Raw genomic sequence first — 25,120 nt, forward strand, 5'->3', positions numbered from 1 at the left:
GAAGGGGATAAACCAAATAGATACCAGAAGACCATTCAGTGCAGAACACTGATTATGGAGAAACAAGCTGAAAGTGAGAAAACGACTGGCAAATGGTATTTTTCTCAGTGGGTTATCATAATTGATTTATGAAATGTATTATCTTCCAGGGCAGTGAAAGTACGGTAGCATAGTGGTTATGTTACTGGGCTAGTAATCCTGGAGGCCTGGACTAAAATCCAGAGTCATGAGTTCAAATCCCGCCACGGCAGCTGGCGAATTTAAATTCAATTAATTAATTAAATTCAATTAATTAAATAAAAATCTGGAATTAAAATACTAGTATCAGTAATGATGGCCATGAAACGACCGGATTGTCGTAAAAACCCATCTGGTTCACTAATGTCCTTTAGGGAAGGAAGCCTGCCGCCCTTACCCGGTCTGGCCTATATGTGACTCCAGACCCACAGCAATGTGGTTGATTCTTAATTGCCCTCTGAAATGGCCGAGCAAGCCACTCAGTTGTAAAATCTCGCTACGAAAAGTCATAATAAGAATAAAACCGGACGGACCACCCGGCATCGGACCACTAGGCACCGGACACGACAACGGCAAAACACCAAGCCCAGTCGACCCTGCAAGGTCCTCCTTACTAACATCTGGGGACTTGTGCCAAAATTGGGAGAGCTGTCCCACAGACTAGTCAAGCAGCAGCCTGACATAGCCACACTCACAGAATCATATCTTTCAGCCAACGTCCCAGACTCTTCCATCACCATCCCTGGGTATGTCCTGTCCCACCGGCAGGACAGACCCACCAGAGGTGGCGGTACAGTGATATACAGTCAGGAGGGAGTGGCCCTGGGAGTCCTCAACATTGACTCTGGACCCCATGAAATCTCATGGCATCAGGTCAAACATGGGCAAGGAAACCTCCTGCTGATTACCACCGACCGTCCTCCCTCAGCTGATGAATCAGTCCTCCTCCATGTTGAACACCACTTGGAGGAAGCACTGAGGGTAGCAAGGGCACAAAATGTACTCTGGGTGGGGGACTTCAATGTCCATCACCAAGAGTGGCTCGGTAGCACCACTACTGACCGAGCTGGCCGAGTCCTGAAGGACATAGCTGCTAGACTGGGCCTGCGGCAGGTGGTGAGCGAACCAACACGAGGGAAAAACTGACTTGACCTCGTCCTCACCAATCTACCTGTCGCAAATGTATCTGTCCATGACAGTATTGGTAGGAGTGACCACCGCACAGTCCTCGTGGAGATGAAATCCCGTCTTCGCACTGAGGACACCATCCAACGTGTTGTGTGGCACTACCACCGTGCTAAATGGGATAGATTCAGAACAGATCTAGCAGCTCAAAACTGGGCATCCATGAGGCGCTGTGGGCCATCAGCAGCAGCAGAATTGTATTCCAGCACAATCTGTAACCTCATGGCCCAGCATATTCCTCACTCTACCATTACCAACAAGCCAGGGGATCAACCCTGGTTCAATGAGGAGTGTAGAAGAGCATGCCAGGAGCAGCACCAGGCGTACCGAAAAATGAGGTGCCAACCTGGTGAAGCTACAACTCAGGACTACATGCATGCTAAACAGCGGAAGCAACATGCTACAGACAGAGCTAAGCGATTCCACAACCAACGGATCAGATCAAAGCTCTGCAGTCCTGCCACATCCAGTCGTGAATGGTGGTGGACAATTAAACAACTAACGGGAGGAGGAGGCTCTGCAAACATCCCCATTCTCAATGATGGCGGAGTCCAGCACGTGAGTGCAAAAGACAAGGCTGAAGCGTTTGCAACCATCTTCAGCCAGAAGTGCCGAGTGGATAATCCATCTCAGCCTCCTCCCGATATCCCCACCATCACGGAAGCCAGTCTTCGGCCAATTCGATTCACTCCACGTGATATCAAGAAACGGCTGAGTGCACTGGATACAGCAAAGGCTATGGGCCCCGACAACATCCCAGCTGTAGTGCTGAAGACTTGTGTTCCAGAACTAGCTGCGCCTCTAGCCAAACTGTTCCAGTACAGCCACAACACTGACGTTTACCCGACAATGTGGAAAATTGCCCAGGTATGTCCTGTCCACAAAAAGCAGGACAAATCCAATCCGGCCAATTACCGCCCCATCAGTCTACTCTCAATCATCAGCAAAGTGATGGAAGGTGTCGTCGACAGTGCTATCAAGCGGCACTTACTCACCAATAACCTGCTCACTGATGCTCAGTTTGGTTTCCACCAGGACCACTCGGCTCCAGACCTCATTACAGCCTTGGTCCAAACATGGACAAAAGAGCTGAATTCCAGAGGTGAGGTGAGAGTGACTGCCCTTGACATCAAGGCAGCATTTGACCGAGTGTGGCACCAAGGAGCCCATGTAAAATTGAAGTCAATGGGAATCAGGGGGAAAACTCTCCAGTGGCTGGAGTCATACCTAGCACAAAGGAAGATGGTAGTGGTTGTTGGAGGCCACTCATCTCAGCCCCAGGGCATTGCTGCAGGAGTTCCTCAGGGCAGTGTCCTAGGCCCAACCATCTTCAGCTGCTTCATCAATGACCTTCCCTCCATCATAAGGTCAGAAATGGGGATGTTCGCTGATGACTGCACAGTGTTCAGTTCCATTTGCAACCCCTCAGATAATGAAGCAGTCCGAGCCTGCATGCAGCAAGACCTGGACAACATCCAGGCTTGGGCTGATAAGTGGCAAGTAACATTCGCGCCAGATAAGTGCCAGGCAATGACCATCTCCAACAAGAGAGAGTCTAACCACCTCCCCTTGACATTCAACGGCATTACCATCACCGAATCCCCCACCATCAACATCCTGGGAGTCACCATTGACCAGAAACTTAACTGGACCAGCCATATAAATACTGTGGCTACGAGAGCAGGTCAGAGGCTGGGTATTCTGCGGCGAGTGACTCACCTCCTGACTCCCCAAAGCCTTTCCACCATCTATAAGGCACAAGTCAGGAGTGTGATGGAATACTCTCCACTTGCCTGGATGAGTGCAGCTCCAACAACACTCAAGAAGCTCGACACCATCCAAGATAAAGCAGCCCGCTTGATTGGCACCCCATCCACCACCCTAAACATTCACTCCCTTCACCACTGGCGCACTGTGGCTGCAGTGTGCACCATCCACAGGATGCACTGCAGCAACTCACCAAGGCTTCTTCGACAGCACCTCCCAAACCCGCGACCTCTACCATCTAGAAGGACAAGGGCAGCAGGCGCATGGGAACAACACCACCTGCACGTTCCCCTCCAAGTCACACACCATCCCGACTTGGAAATATATTGCCGTTCCTTCATTGTCGCTGGGTCAAAATCCTGGAACTCCCTTCCTAACAGCACTGTGGGAGAACCGTCACCACACGGACTGCAGCGGTTCAAGAAGGCGGCTCACCACCACCTTCTCGAGGGCAATTAGGGATGGGCAATAAATGCCGGCCTTGCCAGCGACGCCCACATCCCGTGAACGAATAAAAAAAAAGTTACACCAAAAGTGGAGTTTACAGGTTACAGTGAGTGTGGCGTGTTGGATGTGTGGTAAAATGAACAATGAACCTAAAATACTCCTGAAGTCTTGGTTAACAATATCTGGCTGCAGCATGTGATCCAGTAATCAGGGATTATAAAGAAGTGGGCCAGAGTCTTCTCAGCATTAATGATGTGGAGGTGAATAAAGCTAGCCCAGGAGAGGAAAGGGTTAATAAGTAACAGGGTTGCATTTTAAATAGTACAAGATTCAATAATCTTAAATACATTAGACTATTTCACACAGACTGCTAGCTTCAAGTGTAATGAGTCACATTAGTTCTTGATGGCGCTGGTAGGTGAAAAGCCGCAGGACAGCAGTGCGGCTAAGGCAAACAGATGCCATTACCCAAATCACTCTGCACTACATGCTTCTTGGTCAAGTACCATGGAGAAATTTGTTGCCTGTGCTGCCCTGTTCTTTTAACTAAAGGCACATACAGAGAGGAAGAAGACTGTGCCATGAGTATGTGTGCGTGGTGGGGGTGGTGGTAGCATGGATGCAATAGTAAAGAAAATTCAGAAATTGGTGTGTTAAAGATTGTTCTTCACCTGTAACTGCTATTTTGCCCCTTTGGGAGGTGATGCTTGTTTGAATTGCCTGGCATCTCAGGACACTCCGAGCATGGTGACAGCAAATACGTTAATGGTATTAATGTGCTAATACTCAACAATTCTAATCTAAATTATATTTTCTAATTAGCGTAAGGATAGTGAAAACTGCATTTCAAGATTACTTTTACATAACAAAACAATTAATTCTGGCAATCTCTAATGCACTTTGAAATTAAATTTAAGTAAAATGACAAACTAATTCTGACATGCATTATGCCCCAATAAAAAAAAACAATTTTATTTATCACTGTTTAATTAAACCTGCAGAGTACTATCGGAGGGATTTTAAACAATTTTAACATTGTGATTTGAGCTCTCTATGTAAAACAAAGCTTGCTACTTTTCAGATGCAAGCTACAGTTCTTAATTAAAATGTATGAATCTTTCACTGCTCACATTCATTTAATTGTCTGCTGAAATAATTATTTCTCCTTTTTCTTTCTTCTTCCTTGCAGGGATTCTCCACATCGCTTCACTCTCTCAGCAAACCAAGGCGCACATTCCGCCAGGATTTTCTACTCAGCTCAGACAGCAAGTGCTTAACCTTGGGGTGATTTCAGCCTGGCCCAGTCATGACTGCAGTCTAATGCCCCTTCATATTATAGAAGTGCTCCTACATTTGAACAGTTCTGTAGTATAATGGGGCTCCTGGTGCTGTCCAATCTGCCTCATTTACCTTGCAGAGCAGCTTCCACAGCACCACTGTCAATGGAGAAACAAATTTCTATGCATAAGCTTGCACGTACATGGTTGTCTAGAAGTCTTGATCACAACTTTCATTTTCTGGCCAGACCAACTGTTCAAAAATCATTCTACTGGATGGGAACCTCAGCCGGGAGTCAGAAGGGAGTAAAGTTGAGAGCAGCAAGAGAGGGGAAGACCCAGGGGAAATTTACAATACAAATAGTACAAACAGTTGTTCAAGAACAAGTGAAAGGGAAAAGCGTAGAGCAGCGGAAAGAAAGTGTACTTTAGGCACGACAAAGTAAAAACTAGAAGGCGTAAGGCGATTAACCCAGCATCAAAGCTGAAGGTCAGGCTAGGGTGTGTGGCCCAACTAAGAGTTCTATATACAAATGTACGGAGTATAAGGAATAAATTAAATGAACTACAGGTTCAAATTCAAATTGGAGGATATGACATGATAGCTATTACAGAGACATGGCTGCAGGATGGTCAGGATTGGGAATTAATTATACCAGGTTATAAGGTCTACAGGAGAGAAAGGGAAAATGGAAGAGGGGGAGGAGTAGCCTTAATGATTAGGGATGAAATCACTTCAATGATAAAGGGGGATATAACGAGAGGTAAGCAGCCAACAGAGACCTTATGGGTTGAATTAAGAAATAGGAAAGGATCTAAGACAATAGTGGGAGTTGTATATAGGAGCCCTGGCAGCAGCTCTGAAGTGCTAGATTGTATAAATGCAGATTAGACAAGCGTGTAAGAAAGGCATAGTGGTCTTAATGGGGGACTTTAACCCTCACATAGATTGGGAAAAGCAGACTAGCAACTGTCAGAAAGGTAGCGAATTTCTTGAGTGTGTCCGGGATAGTTTTCTACAGCAGTATGTCCTAGAGGCAACAAGGGGGCAAGCCATATTAGATTTAGTAATGAGTAATGAACCAGATTTAGTTAATGGCTTAACTGTGCGTGAACATCTATCCAATAGTGATCATAACATGATCGAGTTCAATGTAGTGTTTGAAAGGAAAAAAAGTGAATCAGCTGCTAAGATTCTAGACTTGGGCAAGGCCGACTTCAATGGGATGAGACAGAGACTGTCCACAGTAAACTGGGAAAATCTGTTAATGGGTAAAACGACTGATGATCAGTGGGAAATGTTTAAAGAAACATTTAACGTGATACAGAATCGGTTTATACCCCTGAGGGGCAAAAACTCTACTTGCAAAAAAAACCAGCCATGGACAACTAAAGAGGTAAGGGCCAGTACAAGACATAAGGAAAGGGCATACAAAAAGGCAAAAAATGGCACAGATCCTGGCAAATGGGAAAGATACAAAGATCAACAAAGGGTCACAAAACAGATAGTAAGAGCTACAAAAAGAGAGTATGAAAAGAAACTCGCAAGGGATATCAAAACCAATACGAAGAACTTTTATAGTTATATTAGGAAAAAGAGGGTGGTCAGGAGCAGTGTTGGCCCCTTAAAAACTGAAAGTGGGGATATTGTCATTGACAATGGGGAAATGGCGGACATGTTGATCAATTACTTTGCGTCAGTATTTACAGTCGAAAAAGAGGATAGCATACCAGAAATCCCAAGAAAAATTATATTGAATCGGGGACAGGGACTCGATAAAATTAACATAAGTAAAGCAACAGTAATGAAGAAAATAATAGCACTAAAGAGTGACAAATCCCCAGGACCAGATGGTTTCCATCCCAGGGTTTTAAGGAAGTAGGTGAGCACATTGCGGATGCCCTAACTATAATCTTTCAAAGTTCTCTAGATTCAGGAACTGTCCCTCTAGATTGGAAAATTGCACATGTCACTCTGCTTTTTAAGAAAGGAGAGAGAGGGAAACTGGGGAATTATAGACCAGTTAGCCTAACATCTGTTGTGGGGAAAATGCTGGAGTCTATAATTAAAGATAGGGTGACTGAACACCTCTAAAATTTTCAGTTAATCAGAGAGAGCCAGCTTGGATTTGTGAAAGGTAGGTCGTGCCTGACAAACCTGATTGAATTTTTTGAAGAGGTGACTAAAGTAGTGGACAGGGGAATGTCAATGGATGTTATTTATATGGACTTCCATAAGGTCCCACATAAGAGACTGTTAGCTAAGATAGAAGCCCATGGAATCGAGGGAAAAGTACGGACTTGGTTAGGAAGTTGGCTGAGCGAAAGGCGACAGAGAGTAGGGATAATGGGTAGGTACTCACATTGACAGGATGTGACTAGTGGAGTCCCGCAGGGATCTGTCTTGGGGCCTCAATTATTCACAATATTTATCAACGACTTAGATGAAGGCATAAAAGTCTCATGTCTAAGTTTGCCGATGACACAAAGATTGGTGGCATTGTAAGCAGTGTAGATGAAAACATAAAATTACAAAGGGATATTGATAGATTAGGTGAATGGGCAAAACTGTGGCAAATGGAATTCAATGTAGACAAATGTGAGGTCATCCACTTTGGATCAAAAAAGGATCGAACAGGGTACTTTCTAAATGGTAAAAAGTTAAAAACAGTGGATGTCCAAAGGGACTTAGGGGTTCAGGTACATAGATCATTGAAGTGTCATGAACAGGTGCAGAAAATAATCAAGAAGGCTAATGGAATGCTGGCCTTTATATCTAGAGAACTAGAGTACAAGGGGGCAGAAGTTATGCTGCAGCTATACAAAACCCTGGTTGGACCGCACCTGGAGTACTGTGAGCAGTTCTGGGCACCGCACCTTCGGAAGGACATATTGGCCTTGGAGGGAGTGCAGCGTAGGTTTACTAGAATGATACCTGGACTTCAAGGGTTAAGTTACAAGGAGAGATTACACAAATTGGGGTTGTATTCTCTAGAGTTTCGAAGGTTAAGGGGTGATCTGATCGAAGTTTATAAGATATTAAGGGGAACAGATAGGGTGGATAGAGAGAAACTATTTCCGCTGGTTGGGGATTTTAGGAGTAGGGGGCACAGTCTAAAAATTAGAGCCAGACCTTTCAGGAGCGAGATTAGAAAACATTTCTACACACAAAGGGTTGTAGAAGTTTGGAACTCTCTTCCGCAAATGGCAATTGATACTAGCTCAATTGCTAAATATAAATCTGAGATAGATAGCTTTTTGGCAACCAAAGGTATTAAGGGATATGGGCCAAAGGCAGATATATGGAGTTAGATCACAAATCAGCCATGATCTTATCAAATGGCGGAGCAGGCACGAGGGGCTGAATGGCCTACTCCTGTTCCTATGTTCCTATGAAATGAGTGCTCAAATCAGCCACAGCTCCAGTCGGCCATTTACACTTTCTATTTACAATCATCTCCAAAGCTGGTTTTCCATTCCTCTGGCTGAAGTGCTATAATGTAAAGGGGAAAACAGGACTACCCAGCTAGTAGTAAAGTTACTAACTAACAAAAAGAACTTTTCATTATAGGTCAGATAGAGTGGCAGTCTCCATTGGAATCTGATACTACACTGCATAGGATAATGGAAATTACAGCAGGTGTCCATTCAACTCATGGTACTTGTGCCAGTGTTAATTCTTCAACTGGAACAATCTAATTGAATCCCATTTCCCTGCCCATTTCATGTATCCTTTTATATACTTTTTCAAATTCTTATCCAATTCCAAATGGTTATAATCTCTACCTCAATAGTTACTTGTGGTAAAGCATTCCATGTTTTACGAGTCCTCAATGTGAAAAACAAATTCTAACTCCTCTTTTTGTTTTTGTGATAATTCTGAGCCTATGCCTTCATGTTACCAATTTGCCAACCAGTGGACTCAATCTTTCACTATTTACTTTCTGTAAACCTTTCATAATTTTAAAAACCTATAAGAGATTTCCCCCTTAACTTTCTCTGGTCCAGTACAAAAAAGCCTCAATTTTTCATCACTATAACCGCTCATTCCTGATCTTATTCATGTACATCTACTCTGTATCCTTACCATGGCTCTAATATCCTTCTTATATTGTGGTGCACAGAACTGCGTGCGATATTCCAACTTTGCCGATGTCTTGTACAAATTCAACATGACTTCCTTGCTTTTATATTTAATGCCCCTTTATATAAAACCCAATATCCCAATTTGCCTTTTTAACCAGCATTCCCACCTTAAAGATCTGCAATTTCCTATTTGTTCCTCATAGTTTGCCATGCCTCCTAATTTGGTATTATCCGTGAACTTCAATATCATTCCCCTTGTGCCTATGTCCAAATCATTTATCTAAATGGAAAGCAAAAGAGGTTTCAGCACAGATCCCCAAGGCACATCATTACCTACATTCTGCCAATCCAAAAACATCCATTTATCTAATTTCTCTGCTTTCTGGCCCCAGACATCTCTCTATCCATGTGCTTACATTTACTTTAGTTTTTTGAAACAAATCCCTTATAAAAACATATCCCCTTTATCTATACACTGTGATATCCTCAAAAAATTCAGTTAAATTAATCAAGCATTACCTATCCTCTACAAATGCTGATTGCCCCTATTAACCCATGCCTTTCTCAGTGTTAACTAATTGCATCCTATATTATGAACTTTAGAACTTTACCCACAACCGAGATATCACTAACTAGCCTATAATTTCCTGTATTATTCCTTTCCCCTTTCTTGTACCGGGTGTAACATTTCTCTCCAGCCCTTTGGCTCAATTCCTGTCTTTGGAAAATTACAGTTAGTGCCTTAGTTATCTCCTCCCTAACCTGCTTCAGTATTCGGAGATGCGAATCATCTGGGCCTGGTGACCCCTCTATTTTTAGTCCCAATAACCTTATAAATACAGTTTTCTTTTGAATATTTATCTCCAGTAGTGGCTCTTCCATATCCTTCTCAGGTACTCTCACAATTCTATTTTCACCATCCTCTAAAAATTAAGGTGAAATACTTTTTAAACATTTCTGTCAATTCCTCCCTCTCAAGTACAAGATGGTTCACTTCATCTCTAAATGGTCTCATCTCTTTGGGTGTTTTGTACTTATGTGCTTATAAAAGCACTTATTATTTCCCTTTGGTGTTGACTGCCAGTCTTTTTTCAATACTTACTCTTAGTTTTTCATATTTCTTCCTAGCCTTCCTATACTCATGTAAAGAATCTTACAACACCAGGTTATAGTCCAACAAATTTATTTGAAAATCACAAGCTTTCGGAGGCTTTCTCCTTCGTCAGGTGAATGACGAAGGTGAATCACATTCACCTGATGAAGGAGAAAGCCTCCGAAAGCTTGTGATTTTCAAATAAAATTGTTGGACTATAACTTGGTGTTGTAAGATTCTTTACATTTGCCAACCCCAGTCCATCACCGGCATCTCCACATCATTCCGATACTCACTTTCTATAATTTTTATATTTCTCACAGTTCTTTCGATATTATTCCCTTATATTTATCATATGCCTAATTTTTGTTCCAGTCTCCAGATTTATGGAACTCAAGCCTTTGATCCATCCCTTTTCTCCTTGTTGGAATGCATTAACCTGCAATAGTAGAAAGCATCTGGCTGAACTAAAATGCTATTAAATATGACAATTTAATTATTTTCAAAAGTGCTATTAAACTGATACACAAAAAGGAATGAAAGAAGGAAGGAAGGAAGGAAGGAAGAACTTGCTTTTCTATAGTGCCCCTTTGACATTATCAGGACATACCAAACCATACACTCCACAGTCAATGATGCACTTTTGAAATGTAGCCACTGTCATTGTGTAGGGAAACAAGGCAGCCAATTTGCACACAGCAAAGCCCAATAAACAACAATGAGATAAATGACCAGATAAATCTGTTTTTGTGATGTTGCTTGAGGGATAAATGTTGGCCAGGACAAAATGGGAACTCTTCAGATAGTACCATGGGATCTTTTACTTCCACCTGAGAGAACAGACAGGGCCTCAGTTTAATCTAGGCTAGCACTTCAATTCAGCACTCCCTCAGTACTGCTCTGAATGTCAGCCTAGATTACATGCTCGTCTCTGGAGTGGGGCTTAAATCCACATCCAAGGCTGACATATGAATGTTAGTCAATCTATGGGTAGGATTGCAAATTTAACTGCCCACGGGCTCAATATCACATCAGCAAAAATCACACTTTAAATAATACTTAAAAATCAGCAGCAGATGAGAGTTCAGTCGTAAAGATGCATTTAAGTTGCATGCTGCTTGCGATATACAGACTATCTCAGTAGTGAGAATGAATGCCAGGAACATTTCCACTTATGCAAATGATCATTCCATCTCTGGTTTAGTCACACTTGTGAGGGAATATTGTAACTCCCCAACACCAGTGATATGTTCTCAATTTACTGAAATCCAGATGAACAGCACAATGCAAAATGCAATTTTATTACAGTGAAGGATTCCTTTTGCCCCTACCTCTCTGGCTGCTCTCTCCCCAGCCTGCACAGCACCCTCCATGTATCCACTCCAGTGGGTGGCTGTCTCAGTGCCAGCAAAGTAGATCTTCTGAAATGGCTGTCTCAGGATTCTTCAAAGACAAAAATATTCATTAGCAACATGATGTTTATAATACTGAACACTGCTGAAACTAATCAGCAGAAATGCATATATACATAGTGCAGCTAGTCAGTACAAACCAGTATATCTATATTTGTAACTGACAGTGCACATTGGTGCCAATTTTTGTGTGTTTTTCCCTATCTGTGCTCCTCCAGGGGAAGAATGCAAATGCAGCATCAACGTCACAAGGTACTTACAGATGAGAAAGGCCATTTGGGTCATCTTAAAACATCTATCCAGAACAACCGTACACTTCCCCCATTGCAGCATGTCATTGTTTCTGAAATGATTTTAGGGTCTTTGCTTCCACCATTCTGCCCAGAAGTCCATTCCAAGTTTTGATCACTCTGCATACAGAACCTCCTGATATCAGTCCTAACATTACCGTTTGCCAGCTTGAACCTGTGTCCACTAATGCTACTTTGTTTATTTTAAAGTAAACCTTTTCCATGCCATTCACTGTCTTATATACCTCTGTAAGATCACCTCTCAAATGCCTCCTTTCCAAGCTGAAAAATCCAAGTCTATCCAGCCTCTCCTCATAATTCAGACACCTGACACTAGAGATCTGCCTTCTGGCTCTTCTCTGTACTGCCTCCAGTGCTTGAATGTCTCCCTTGTTTCTTGGTGACCAGAACTGGACACATTATTCAAGATGTGGTCCGACCAGAGGATTGCATAGTGTAAGGAAATATAGGGGACGATTTTAACGATCGCAGACTCCCGACCCCGATTGCGGACTCCCGACCCCGACCCTCCCCCGCAACGATCGCAGACCCCCGATCCCAATTGCGGTCCCCTGACCCCGATCCCTCCCACAACAATCATGGACCCCCGCGATGACCCCCCCGTGACTGACCCCAGATCCCTCCCCCCACCATTGAAGACCCCTGTGCCAACCTATGCACTGTGCCAACCCATGCCTCTCCCCATCCATACAAACAAAGACTTACCTGAAGACTTACCGAACCACGTCCTCTCCCTGGCTGGTCTCCCGTCCGACTGAGACCAGCCTGATGACGGCAAACCAACAAAAAAAAATAAAAGATGTCCTTACGTCAAAATCATATGGACATCCGGGAAACCTGTACTTCTGGGTTTCCTATCCGCAATTTGAACCCCCTGCCCCCTTTCCGGCTTGGAGTCAAAATCATGCCCATAGCTTCCACACAAATTCAGTAAAAGTAGTTAAAAACACACAAACAGGCTATCTGAGGCAAAAACAGTGAAATAAAGGATGGGCCTTTATGTCGCTAGGCAACCACATTGCACACATGTAACTTGACTCATTGTACCACATGTATTTTGATATGTAAATTTTGCTATCCTCTCTGAGCACCTTCTTCCCTTCTGTACTAATCAAGCAAGTATATAGGAATTAACCATATAACCTAGAATCTGTCACCTTTACAAAAACCCTTAAAATCCTTTAATACAATTAAAAAGAATATGAAATTGCTAGCACAGCACACAAGCAGTAACCATAGCTACATTAACAAGTTACTCAGTCATGTCCACGAGATAAGGAGCTAGTTGTCCATATGAGACAATGAAGTCTTAGAGCTAACAGCCTGGGACAAGATAGGGATTGAAAAGATAACAGGTCCAAATCTCTGGATTTGGCCTTGAAGAGAAGTTAGACAAGATAAGTTGGAGGGGCAGGCCCTCTCTAGTGTTGAAAGCCAATGATTGGTCAACCAGATGGTATGACATTTTGACAGTCTCTCAATCACCCCTTGCCTGCAAAATATAGAGGTAAGGGGGGGTGATTTTAAACCCCAAGAGCGAGTGGGTTGGGGGTGGGTGGGAGTTGAAAATAGTTGTTTTTTGGGTTGGGACCGCAACCCGGCTTTATTTCCGGGTTTAACATCAGCGCGTAAAAGTACAGGCTTCCCACTGGTAATGCAAAGTCCAAAAATTTTGCAGTTGCGACCCAAAAAAACAACTATTTTCAACTCCCACCCGCCCCCCAACCCACCCGTTCTCGGGGTTTAAAATCACCCCCAGGAAGTGGGTTGACTCTCCTTCCTTTGTCTAAAGAGATACACGATGCCTCATTGGCCACCTCGCCCTTTAGAAAGACCCCGATAGGGTAAACATCTGTGTCAGTAACAGCCCTTCTGCCGTCCCCCAAAAGTAGCATGAAAGAGAAACCCCTTGCTAGAGTCAGGTTGTAAAGGACAGAAAAGAAGGTACCTAGGGAGTAAACGAGAACGCGAGTACATGTATGAGGGAATGTGGAACGGTGTCACAGCTTCTACCCAAAGGACAATGGGCTGATGTAATTCTCAATTGTGCTTTATAAATTATTGTTTCAATACTGTACGGTATTGATTCTTACTTGTGCTAAATAAAGTCATATGACTATTAACCATTATGGAGTCAGCCTCGAACCTTTGAACAGCGAGTCAAATAGACAACAATAGTCTGATATTGACTTTCTTTGATTTGTATTCTGCTGTTTTGGCTATGTAGTTCAACATTCTATTGGTTTTGTTCATTGCTGCTCTGCATTGGTTGGACATGTTAAGCATTCAGTCTACTAGGATTCCAAGTCTCCTCTCAACCTCATCCATACCTATTTCAACCCCATTTACAGAGCACATGTGTCATTTATTTTTCCTTCAAGCATGATCATATCAGGGATATTACCCAAATACAGATTAAAGCTCCATCTACTTTGTCCCAATAATGAATCTTACTTCTATCCTTCTCACTGTCTATAATGAAAATGTGCAGATGTTATAGCAATAAATAAATGTGCTGTTGGATAATTAAATTAGCATAACTAGGCACAACAATCTAAAGATCACATCACCATCAACAGAAACAACAACAGCATTATTTGGAATATATATGGCCTCTTAATCTAATCCATAGAAGTTACAGCAAATGTTATTGACTCCACTGACCACAATGGAGAAGCCTGCTTTCACTCTGTTTAATGGCGATAAACCTGTACAAATGTTCCATATTAGAACTCTGATTAAATTAGCAATTTTTTGCTATAGGCCTAATCTGAATCCATTCACACTTCAATAAGTGTTTAACTGCTGATGTAGATAATAAAATTATTGCACTTACTTGCCATACTGTGTCATGATTCCCGGAGGGAAGTATGCAGTGTAACATCCACCTGAATACTGCTCCTCACACCAGTTCTTCTCTTCATAATGAATGGGCTGGACAAAAACACAAAGGGGGAATTTTAACCCGCAACTACAGGTGGGTTGGAGGTAGGTGGGTAGTTAAAATAATTGATTTTTCGAGCGCGACCGCAATCTGGCTCCAACACGCTCACTTCCAGGTTTAACGGAGGTGCATTTGGATGTGTGCGAGTAACCTAGTCGCTGCAGTCGGGTCTCTAATTAGTGCAGGCAGGCGGGTAGTTACCGCAGCAATTAACATCCTCATGGGGCGTTAATTAGGTTTTTTAAAATTGATTTTCACTGACCTTTAAATTTAACGCCTCCAGCGCAGGTTCCCCGGGGTTCGTGAATCTCGCTTGTGAAAAGAAGGAGAAAAGGGCCGGATCATGAGGTAAGTGTCTTTATTGCACTGCTCATGGGCCAGGAGGAGCAGGAATATCTCCTCCAGGCCCAACAAGCTTACCTGCAATGATCAGACCCCCGCGATCAGCCGATGCCCCTCCCGATAGCTGATACCACCCCCCCTCCGATGTCCGACTGCTCAACCCCCTCCCCATGATCTCCGACTTCCCTCAACCTCCCCCCCATTGCACCCCCCCCCCCAATCCAAACCCTGAAGATCCCGATCTCTCCCCGGCTCCCCCATTCAACCCCCGAAGACCCAGATCTCTCCCCGATCTCCCCCATCCAAACTCCGACTTATCTTCCATCCGCTCCCCGGCTGCTTTCCTGCCTGACAGGCAGCCAGCCTGTCAATCAAGCTGGCTTTCGGGCAGGAAACCTTTTGAAAAATTTTAAAGCAGGTCCTGCAGTTAAGTTCAGTAGGACCTGCGGGAAATCCTTACTTTCGGGTTTCCCATCTGCAAATCCCCTCTACCCCCCACTATCTTCGTGGCTCCAAGTCAATATCAGGGCCAGAGACACATAAACACACAATTCTGTGATATACCACATCTTTATTGAAATCTGGTAGTTTCCAGGGGCCTTGTTTGAGGTGGAAACTTCGTCCCCCAAAAGATGGTTCCCCACGAGGGGTCTGGCTGGACGAAGGGAACTTGCAGGTTGGGAGCTTCCCCAGCCCTGGCCTGGGATATGCTCAGCAGCTGGTAGGTAAGAGAAAGAAGTCATATCGGCTTCCTGATCAATGGACAAGGGGTCCACCCCTAGGTCGGAACCCTGGAAGACTGAAGCTTGACTACACGATTGATTAACCACCATGCAGCTTTTGGCCCTTCCTGCAATTTACTCGCTGAGGCCCAAGTGAGCTCATTTAAATATATTATAATGAGAGCAAGTGGCGCTGCTGCTCCAACTTACTGTAGCACTCACAAATCACTCGGATTAAGTTAGACTGAAAATCATACGACACAGCTGTTGTCAGGATCAGCTGAGACAGGTGGAAGTGAAGAGTTTGTGATCCTGAACGGTGTGGAGAGTTTCATTCACGATTTCTGCAGCTGGGAAAGATTTTTTGAAGCAACTTTTCTGCTACACAAAAATTTGCAGGGTCAGGGGAAGGTCATTTGATTTAAATACCTCAGGCAGGTGCTTGCGGCATTAAGGCCAGATCTCACCCACCTGGCCAGAAGGCCACAAATTGCAGTGGAAGTGCGCCAACCGTGCCGGGGGTGGGGGTGGAAGAGGGAGGGGGTTGCTAGGCTCCCTCCTCAAAAAGAACTCTTAACTGCCCCTGTTGGCATCCTTTGTAAGAGGGCCACTTTTAGATATTAAACTCACTCCTTTATCTTCAGGAGTCCAGGGCATGTGCCCATATGAATCCTTGGTGGCCTGGTTTGTCTGGTCTTAGCAGACGTACTGCTGCCAATGAAACTCTGGGTCCCTCTGAAGGACACAGGAACTCCTGGCGTGAGGAATCCACACCCCTCCTGGTCCTGCCCCCTTCTGCATCAATGTCCTGGCAAGAGGAGGGCAGAGGCTCCGCCCCTTGCAAAGGCCTACAGAAATCCTGATGTTAGGCCAGGACTCAGCATATCTGGGTCCCGTCCAGATTTCCAGCACATGTGGCGCACTCCCACCGGAGTTACGAAGAAAGCGCACCAGAAGGGCCAAATGTTTTTGCACACCCCAGTATTTTGGTGCAACTGCTAATTTGAAAATTAATTGCTGCTTCTGCTGCTGCTGCATTGAATGTAGATGAGAGCATGGTGAAACAGGGCTTCAGTTGCTTTCTTTTTTAAAATTTATTTGTTTATGGGATGTAGGCGTCGCTGGCGAGGCCGGCATTTATTGCCCATCCCTAATTGCCCTTGAGAAGGTGGTGGTGAGCCGCCTTCTTGAACCGCTGCAGTCCGTGTGGTGAAGGTTCTCCCACAGTGCTGTTAGGAAGGGAGTTCCAGGATTTTGACCCAGCGACGATGAAGGAACAGCGATATATTTCCAAGTCGGGATGGTGTGTGACTTGGAGGGGAACGTGCAGGTGGTGTTGTTCCCATGTGCCTGCTGCTCTTGTCCTTCTAGGTGGTAGAGGTCGTGGGTTTGGGAGGTGCTGTCGAAGAAGCCTTGGCGAGTTGCTGCAGTGCATCCTGTAGATGGTACACACTGCAGCCACTGTGCGCCGGTGGTGAAGGGAGTGAATGTTTAGTGTGGTGGATGGGGTGCCAATCAAGTGGGCTGCTTTGTCCTGGATGGTGTTGAGCTTCTTGAGTGTTGTTGGAGCTGCACTCATCCAGGCAGTGCATGGAAATGCGAATTCCTCATGTGATGTCTCTGTGGGTGCCTGGAAGTATATTTTGTCATAAAAGACAGTGATGGCCTTCACTAGCACTAGTAGTTCAGTGCAGTTGGTTGGGTGTTTCTACTGGGCTTCATGGACTAGATGGCACTCCTCAGTCAGGTACATCATTAAGGTGCACTGGAGGCAGCTGAACTTCAAGTACAAATCTCCTATGCCTTGTTTGCTGCTCAGATGCTACCTACTGGGGATAGGGCGGGAAAGTGGAGTTGAGGTCGAAGATCAGCCATGATCTTATTGAGTGGCGGAGCAGGCTCGAAGGGCCGTATTGGATACTCCTGCTCCTACTTCTTACATTCTTATACTCAACAATGGATGATGCATCATGCCGTGTGCTGGAACACGATTTTCAACTGATTGACACCTGGTCTGATCTGCAGTTTAATGTTCATTTTTTGTTTATATTCTAGTTCTGCGTGAGTTTCTCAGGATTGGCCTCTAACAAAACCGTAACATGCAAAAAGCTGTTATCAATATTTGCTAATTTCCATGAGTTCATATTGAGATCAGGGCACTATTCAGAATATTGGTACAAAGAGAAGGTCTTGCGCATCTATTTTTCTAGAAAAAAATATACAGGAACATATGGCCTGTGAAGGTCCCTCCCTCTTCAAGATGAAATGAGTCTTTGGGAGATTCATCATACTAAATAGGATTGAATATCATCAAATAAAACAGACTAAACCTATAAGAATGCAAGAGAAAAAACAGCTTACATGCAATGCCTCCTCAGACTCAAGGACCTTGGCATAAATCTCACAGATCTTCTTCTTCCTGCATATCAAAAGATAATCCAGGTTACATTTCACATGCTGTAAAATAAGCAGTGACAAATAAAATGGAAGCCATGTATAACATGGTTTTCTGCGTTCAGGGTGCTCTACGGTATGACTTCCATATACTGACATTTGTAGTTCAGTTACTAGTTTTTCACAGGTTTGTAAATAACGTCCTTGTTAAAGCATACTGAATGACATAAATTGGTGATGTTGTGTAAATGGACTTTCAAAAGGCACTTGATAAAGTACCACACAATAGACTTGTTAGCAAAATTGAAGCCCATGCGATTAAAGGGACAGTGGCAGCGTGGATACAAAATTGGCTAAGGGACAGAAAGCAGAGAGTAATGGTGAATAGTTGTTTTTCAGACTGGGGGGGAAGTATACAGTGGTGTTCCCCAGGGGTCGGTATTAGGACCACTGCTCTTTTTGATATATATTAACGACTTGGACTTGGGTATACAGGCAATAACTGCAAAGTATGCATGTGACACAAAACTCGGGAATGTAGTAAACAATGTGGAGGATAGTAACAGACTTCAGCAGGACATAGACAGACTGGTGAAATGGGCAGACACATGGCAGATAAAATTTACGCAGAGAAGGGTGAAATGATACATTTTGGTAGGAAGAATGAAGAGAGGCAATATAAACTAAATGGTACAATTTTAAAAAAGAGATCTGGGGGTGTATGTACAAAATCTTTGAAGGTGGCAGGACAAGTTGAGAAGGCTATTAAAAATGCACATGGGATCCTGGGCTTTATTAATAGAGGCATAGAGTACGAAAGCAAAGAGGTTATGCTAAACCTTTATAAAACACTAGTTAGGCCTCAGCTGGAATACTGTGTTCAATTCTGGACACCACACTTTAGGAAGGATGTTAAGGCCTTAGAGAGGGTGCAGAAGAGATTCACTAGAATGGTACTGGGGATGAGGGACTTCAGTTATATGGAGAGACTGGAGAAACTGGGGTTGTTCTCCTTAGAGCAGAGAAGGTGAAGAGGAGATTTGATAGAGGTGTTCAAAATCATGATAGAGTTAATAAGGAGAAACCATTTCCAGTGGCAGAGGACACAGATTTAAAGTGATTAGCAAAAGAACCAGAGGTGATATGAGGAAACTTTTTTTACGCAGAGAGTTGTTATGATCTGGAATGCACTGCCTGAAAGGGTGGCGGAAGCAAATTTAATAACAACTTTCAAAATGTAATCGGATAAATACTTGAAGGGAAAAAATTAACAGAGCTATGGGGAAAGAGCAGGGGAGTGGGACTAATTGGATAGCTCTTCCAAGGAGCCGGCACAGGTACGATGGGCTGAATGGCCTCCTTCTGTGCTGTGACATACTGCAATACTATGATATGCAGTGCCTTCATAATGAACACTATTATATCAGTAGCCCAAAACTCTAATGACCAAGCAGATCAAGTAAGCAGAGATTAATGTACTGATTAATGATGAGTGAAACAGCGATATATCTGAATACCAATGGAGCAGGATCGCAGAAGGACATTTCTATGGATCTCAGGCTTAGCAGTTTAGGACTGACTAATGGGACTTGTTTTGACCTCTTCACTGAATACCCTCTGTAACTGGCACAATATGTTCATTTTCTATCACATACGTGCAGAAAACAAATTTCCTATAAATTTCTACTGCTGATTATAAAATCAGGAGTCTCATCAGTGACAGATATAAATGCAGGTAGGCAGCTTCCCAGATTGAGAATCTTGATCAAAGATAGTGAAAATTCTTCTTTAAGTACAATTTGAGAACTGCATCTTAATTCACAGAATACTTGGCACAAACTAAGTATCTCATTATAATTTTATATTGACACGAAAATTTTCATTCAGTAAGATGACAGACATTTCTCACTATTAACCATTTGGATGCAGATTTCTGCTACTATTTTGCTAGGTTAATTTATGCTAATTCTCCATTACAGAGTACAAGTAAATTTAAAAGTGCTTTTAACAAAAATAAATGATCTGTTTATGATTACTGGCAGATACAACAACAACTTGCATTTATATAGCACCTTTAATGTAGGAAAACATCCCAAGGTGCTTCACATGAGTCTAATCAGACAAAAATGGACACCAAGCCAAAGAAAGAGATATTAGGATAGGTGACAAAAGGCTTGGTCAAAGAGGCAAGTTTTAAGGAGGGTCTTAAAGGAGGAGAGAGGGAGAGATGGAGAGGTTATGGGAGGGAATTCCAGAGCTTAGGGCGGCGGCTAACACATTTTCCATTAAAGTCTCATTATTAAACATGACATTAACCACTTGTAAGTTTTAATGAGGTTCACTCACCTAGCTTCCTTTGTGAGATTTACCAGACGCCGTGCTTTTCGAGCAAGGATAAATCTGAAAGAAAAGAGTTGGAAAAATATTTGCATGTAAATTGTCCTGAACTGCAAATGTGCTTTTAAAATCACTCTTTGAAAAATGCTTTCAATGCAATTTTTCATGCAACACTCCATCTGGAGAGCAGTCGTTCTGTCGGTGTATTGAAAGATTTTTTTAAATTAAAAACCCATGGGCCTAGAAATTCGTTGATGCTGTGCCCATCTTACAGGCATAAAACGGGCGCCTAAGCATCCAATATTCCGCACCAGAACAGCGCCGCCCACCATATTGGTAAAGGCTGAAGTATTGGTGTCCAGGGCCCGTGCCCAAAACAGGTGTTAGACCCTTTACATAATCAAATCGGGGGCTCAATGTCTGTTTTAGGGTCCCTTTCTGAAATCAGCCTAACCGGCTAGAAGCAGGAGTGTTCCTCCCAACTCCACAGCAATCCTAAAGACCACTGCCGGCTCCCGCTCCGCCCCTTCCTGATCGCCTTCCCCCTCCCGATCGCCGCCTCCACCAGCTGGTGCTCCCATGCCCCCGATTGCCGGCCCCCCAATCACCGACCCTCTCCCAGGACCTACCTGAGGGCCGCTGCCAGCGACGCGGTGGCCCAAAATTTCAATCCGCTTTGCCAGCTAGCTGCCTGAACATGCGCAGCAGGCGTCTACAGCTCATCGGTCTAATTTAAACAAGGCCCAAGGCCCAATATCAAGTGTACATTGAGCCTACCCGTTCCGGCACAGGGAAGATTTCCTACACCCATTTCGCACTGGCCAGGCCAGCACTATCCAATTTCACCCCCATGGTATCCACATTCTACAACTTCAACAAAAAGTTTGATGAAGTTTGTTGAAAAATATTAGATTTTGTGAGGCTTTGCTGGTGGCACAGACCCTTGTCAGGGGTGAAGACAGATTGTGAAATCAAGGGAGCAATTCTCAGCACACTGCATTTTGCAGTGCTGAAGGTGCTCCCACAATGCTGTTAGGTAGGCAGCTTCAGGATTTTGACTCAGCGACAATGAAGGAACAGCGATATAGGTCCAAATCAGGATAATGTGTGACTTGGAGGGAAGCTTGGAGGTGATGGTGTTCCCATGCACCTGCTGCCCTTGTCCTTCTAGGGGTGCCGGTCGCGGGTTTGGGAGGTGCTGCCGAAGAAGACTTGGTGAGTTGCTGCAGTGCATCCTGAAAATAGTACACGCGGCAGCCACAGTACGCCAGTGGTGGTGGAGGTAAATATTTTGACTACTGGATAAAGTGCCGATCAAACGGGCTGCATTATCCTGGATAGTGCTGAGCTTGCGTGTTGCTGCAGCAGTATACATGTAGGCAAGTGGAGAGTATTCCATCACACTCCTGACTTGTACCTTGCAGGTGATATCTTTGGGGACTCAGCAGGTGATCCACTCGCTGCTGAATACCCAGCCTCTGACCTGCTCTAGTTGCCACGGCATTTATGTGGCTGGTCCAGTTGAGTTTCTGATCAATGGTGTCCCTCAGGATGTTGATGGTGGGGGACTTGGCGATGGTAATGCCATTAAATGTCAAGGGGAGGTGGTTAGATTCCCTCTTGTTGGAGATGGTCATTGCCTGGTGTTTGTGAGGCATGAATGTTACTTGCCACTTGTTGGACCAAGCTTGGATGTTATCCAGGTCTTGCTGCATGTAGGCATGGACTACTTTATTATCTGATGAATTGCGAATTTGGCTGTTTACCCCCTGATCCCCATTGACTTCATTTTTACTAGGGCTCCTTGGTGCCATACTCAATCGAACGCTGCCATGATGTCAAAGGTAGTCCCTCTCACTTCACCTCTGGAATTCAGCTCTTGTGTCCATGTTCAATTAATGTTCCAGTGGTATCTGACCACAGAAACATCATATTACAAGTAAATGTCCATTATCCCATGATGCCATCATTATGCAGCAGTCAACTGTGTCCATGTTATTTGGAGGCTTAAATAGACTGAAAGAATGGCTGCTGACAGGCAAGCATAATCCTCTGTAGCCATGACTGATGATTTCATTGAGCTATCCCTGAACTGCAGTTGAACATAAATACAATGAGACACATGCCTCAATTAGAACAGTCAAGAATAAAGCAGAATGTCAAACACCTAAAAAAAAGTCCAGCTTTTGCAACAGCAGCTGCAGCCAAGACAAAAAGACCCCAGAAAAGACAAACTCAAAAGCCAGAATACAGAGGAGTTAGTTTGTTTAAGACATGCAAGACAACTCATGAAGTGGGGTAGCCTTATTTTCATGTTATTAGATAACTAAATGACTCTGATTATAACTATTGCTCTGCACCTTCACCTCACTGTGGAATGAAGTAGCTTCATGATTTGAACCAAGTCTTGCATCATATAGTGTTAATTCGGTCAACCTTCGAAAAGATTGAATAAATACTTGTGCAAAAGGCACGGATATCCTGTTCAAGTAAAAAGGGGATTGCACCCCCAGGTCCCATTATCATACAAGTAGATATATGGCAGTGTCAGACAACCCCATAAAAGTAAGTCACTCATACTGCATACAGGAACAACTGACGCCACTGAATCCAAGAAGGTATCTACAGCAGACCCGAATTCATAACAATTGGTGGCAGGATGTAGAGTTACACTGGTGACAAAGGTGATTTAAATAAATTTTAACATGAAGGAACAGAAAAAGTATCATCTAACAATGTCCACATCAAAAAAGATCGAGCTTAGGTTGGCGAGGTTGGCAGCCGTTAAGAAAAGGAGCAAAATTTTCAGCTAAAAGAGCATAGCCCCGATTTTAACTCAGGGCGGCAGTCGTGCGTGTGGGAGCCGACCTTAGCAGCCTGAGGTCCAGGAGATTTTAACTTTTTTGCATAGGCCCCATAAGTCTCTCAGAGACCAGCAGGAAGTAGCAGTTGCCCCGTGGGCAGGAGCACATTGTCATGTGGCAGAAGGCCGCCGAGGACCGAGGGAATGCTCCCCCACACTCAGGTAAGTGGTTGGAAGGGGGATCAAGTGGGTCTCGTGATCAGGGGAGGAGGGAAAGCGTGGGACAGGGGAGGCCTAAATTTTCCTTGTGGGGCCTAGAGAACTCCTGCTCCTCCTGGCCTCACAAGGGCTTCCCTGTCCAGACCTTTGGTTAAACCAGATGCCTCATGCCGCTCAGCAAGCCAGCTACTCAGCCCACCCTGGGCGAGGGTACAGGGGGCAGTCAAGCAGAAGTTAGAGATCTGAAAACAATGAGGCTACGCAGTCCCGATTTTGCCAGCATCACTAACGGCATCATCTATGATGTGAGTAGTTCCACTGCTGCTTGGAACCGATGATGAAATTGATAAGTTTCTGTAAGGTGCTATCTTGTTCTGGAGTATTGGCAGTGCTGGCTAGCTATTCTTCGGGGGCGACTACAGCAGAAAAGGAACACATCTTAGTATGCTGGGTCCAGGAAAACACCTTCAAACCAAACTTGCATTGCAGGATACAGTGCATGATGTTTGTGTGCATGAATGAGTGTAAGTGAATGACAGAAAGAAGGAAGAAGACACAGGAACACAATGGTACTAGCTCTAAGCTTGAGGAGGCCACAACTCTACGTTCCCTTACTTCATCCATGCTCTTCTATGCAAGGATAGGATATCAACTCTGTGCTAGAAGAAGTACACTCTTGATTTTTCATTCATGATACAGATTTCCAGAATTTAAAACTAGTAGCTACGTTGTAGAAATCCTGAACATAATGTCCCTTCATCTTTAATTTTTGTCCATTTACTGTAATTATTTCATTTCGAATTTTGGATTTTCCAGGTGAGAATCAACTTCTATGGTTTATTTTTTTTAAAGAGCTACAGAGACTTGAGTTTTTTTTTATTTGTTCATGGGATGTTGGCTTCACTGGCGAGGCCGGCATTTATTGCCCATCCCTAATTGCCCTTGAGAAAGTGGTGGTGAGCCGCCTTCTTGAACCGCTACAGTCCGTGTGGTGACGGTTCTCATACTGTGCTGTTAGGTAGGGAGTTCCAGGATTTTGACCCAGCGACGATGAAAGAAAGGCGATATATTTTCAAGTCGGGATGGTGTGTGACTTGGAGGGGAATGTGCAGGTGGTGTTGTTCCCATGTGCCTGCTGCTCTTGTCCTTCTAGGTGGTAGAGGTCGCGGCTTTGGGAGGTGCTGTCGAAGAAGCCTTGGCGAGTTGCTGCAGTGCATCCTGTGGATGGTACACACTGCAGCCACTGTGTGCCGGTGGTGAAGGGAGTGAATGTTTAGGGTGGTGGATGCGGTGCCAATCAAGCGGGCTGCTTTGTCCTGGATGGTGTAGAGCTTCTTGAGTGTTGTTGGAGTTGCACTCATCCAGGCAAGTGGAGAGTATTCCATCACACTCCTGACTTGTGCTTTGTAGATGGTGGAAAGGCTTTGGGAAGTCAGGATGTGAGTCACTCGCTGCAGAATACCCAGCCTCTGACCTGCTCTTGTAGCCACAGTATTTATGTGGCTGTTCCAGTTAAGTTTCTGGTCAATGGTGACTCCCAGGATGTTGATGGTGGGGGATTCGGCAATGGTAATGCTGTTGAATGTCAAGGGGAGGTGGTTAGACTCTCTCTTGTTGGAGATGGTCATTGCCTGGCACTTGTCTGGCGCGAATGTTACTTGCCACTTATCAGCCCAAGCCTGGATGTTGTCCAGGTCTTGCTGCATGCGGGCTCGGACTGCTTGATTATCTGAGGGGTTGCGAATGGAACTGAATACTGTGCA

At 44.2% G+C, this 25,120-nt stretch overlaps 1 protein-coding gene across 1 annotated transcript in view; it reads right to left on the bottom strand.

Annotated features, from left to right (window-relative positions):
- mao (monoamine oxidase) overlaps positions 1–25,120 on the bottom strand; it is a 200,912-nt gene that overhangs the window by 20,870 nt on the left and 154,922 nt on the right. The window contains exons 10-13 of the mRNA XM_067992899.1: positions 20,345–20,398; positions 17,966–18,023; positions 14,433–14,530; positions 11,205–11,316 (exon numbers count right to left, since the gene is read on the bottom strand). Of these exons, the coding sequence (XP_067849000.1) occupies positions 11,205–11,316; positions 14,433–14,530; positions 17,966–18,023; positions 20,345–20,398 (322 nt within the window). The remainder of the gene's footprint in view (positions 1–11,204; positions 11,317–14,432; positions 14,531–17,965; positions 18,024–20,344; positions 20,399–25,120) is intronic.

The sequence above is a fragment of the Heptranchias perlo genome, chromosome 11 (assembly GCF_035084215.1).
Source record: "Heptranchias perlo isolate sHepPer1 chromosome 11, sHepPer1.hap1, whole genome shotgun sequence".
In the NCBI taxonomy this organism is placed as follows: domain Eukaryota; kingdom Metazoa; phylum Chordata; class Chondrichthyes; order Hexanchiformes; family Hexanchidae; genus Heptranchias; species Heptranchias perlo.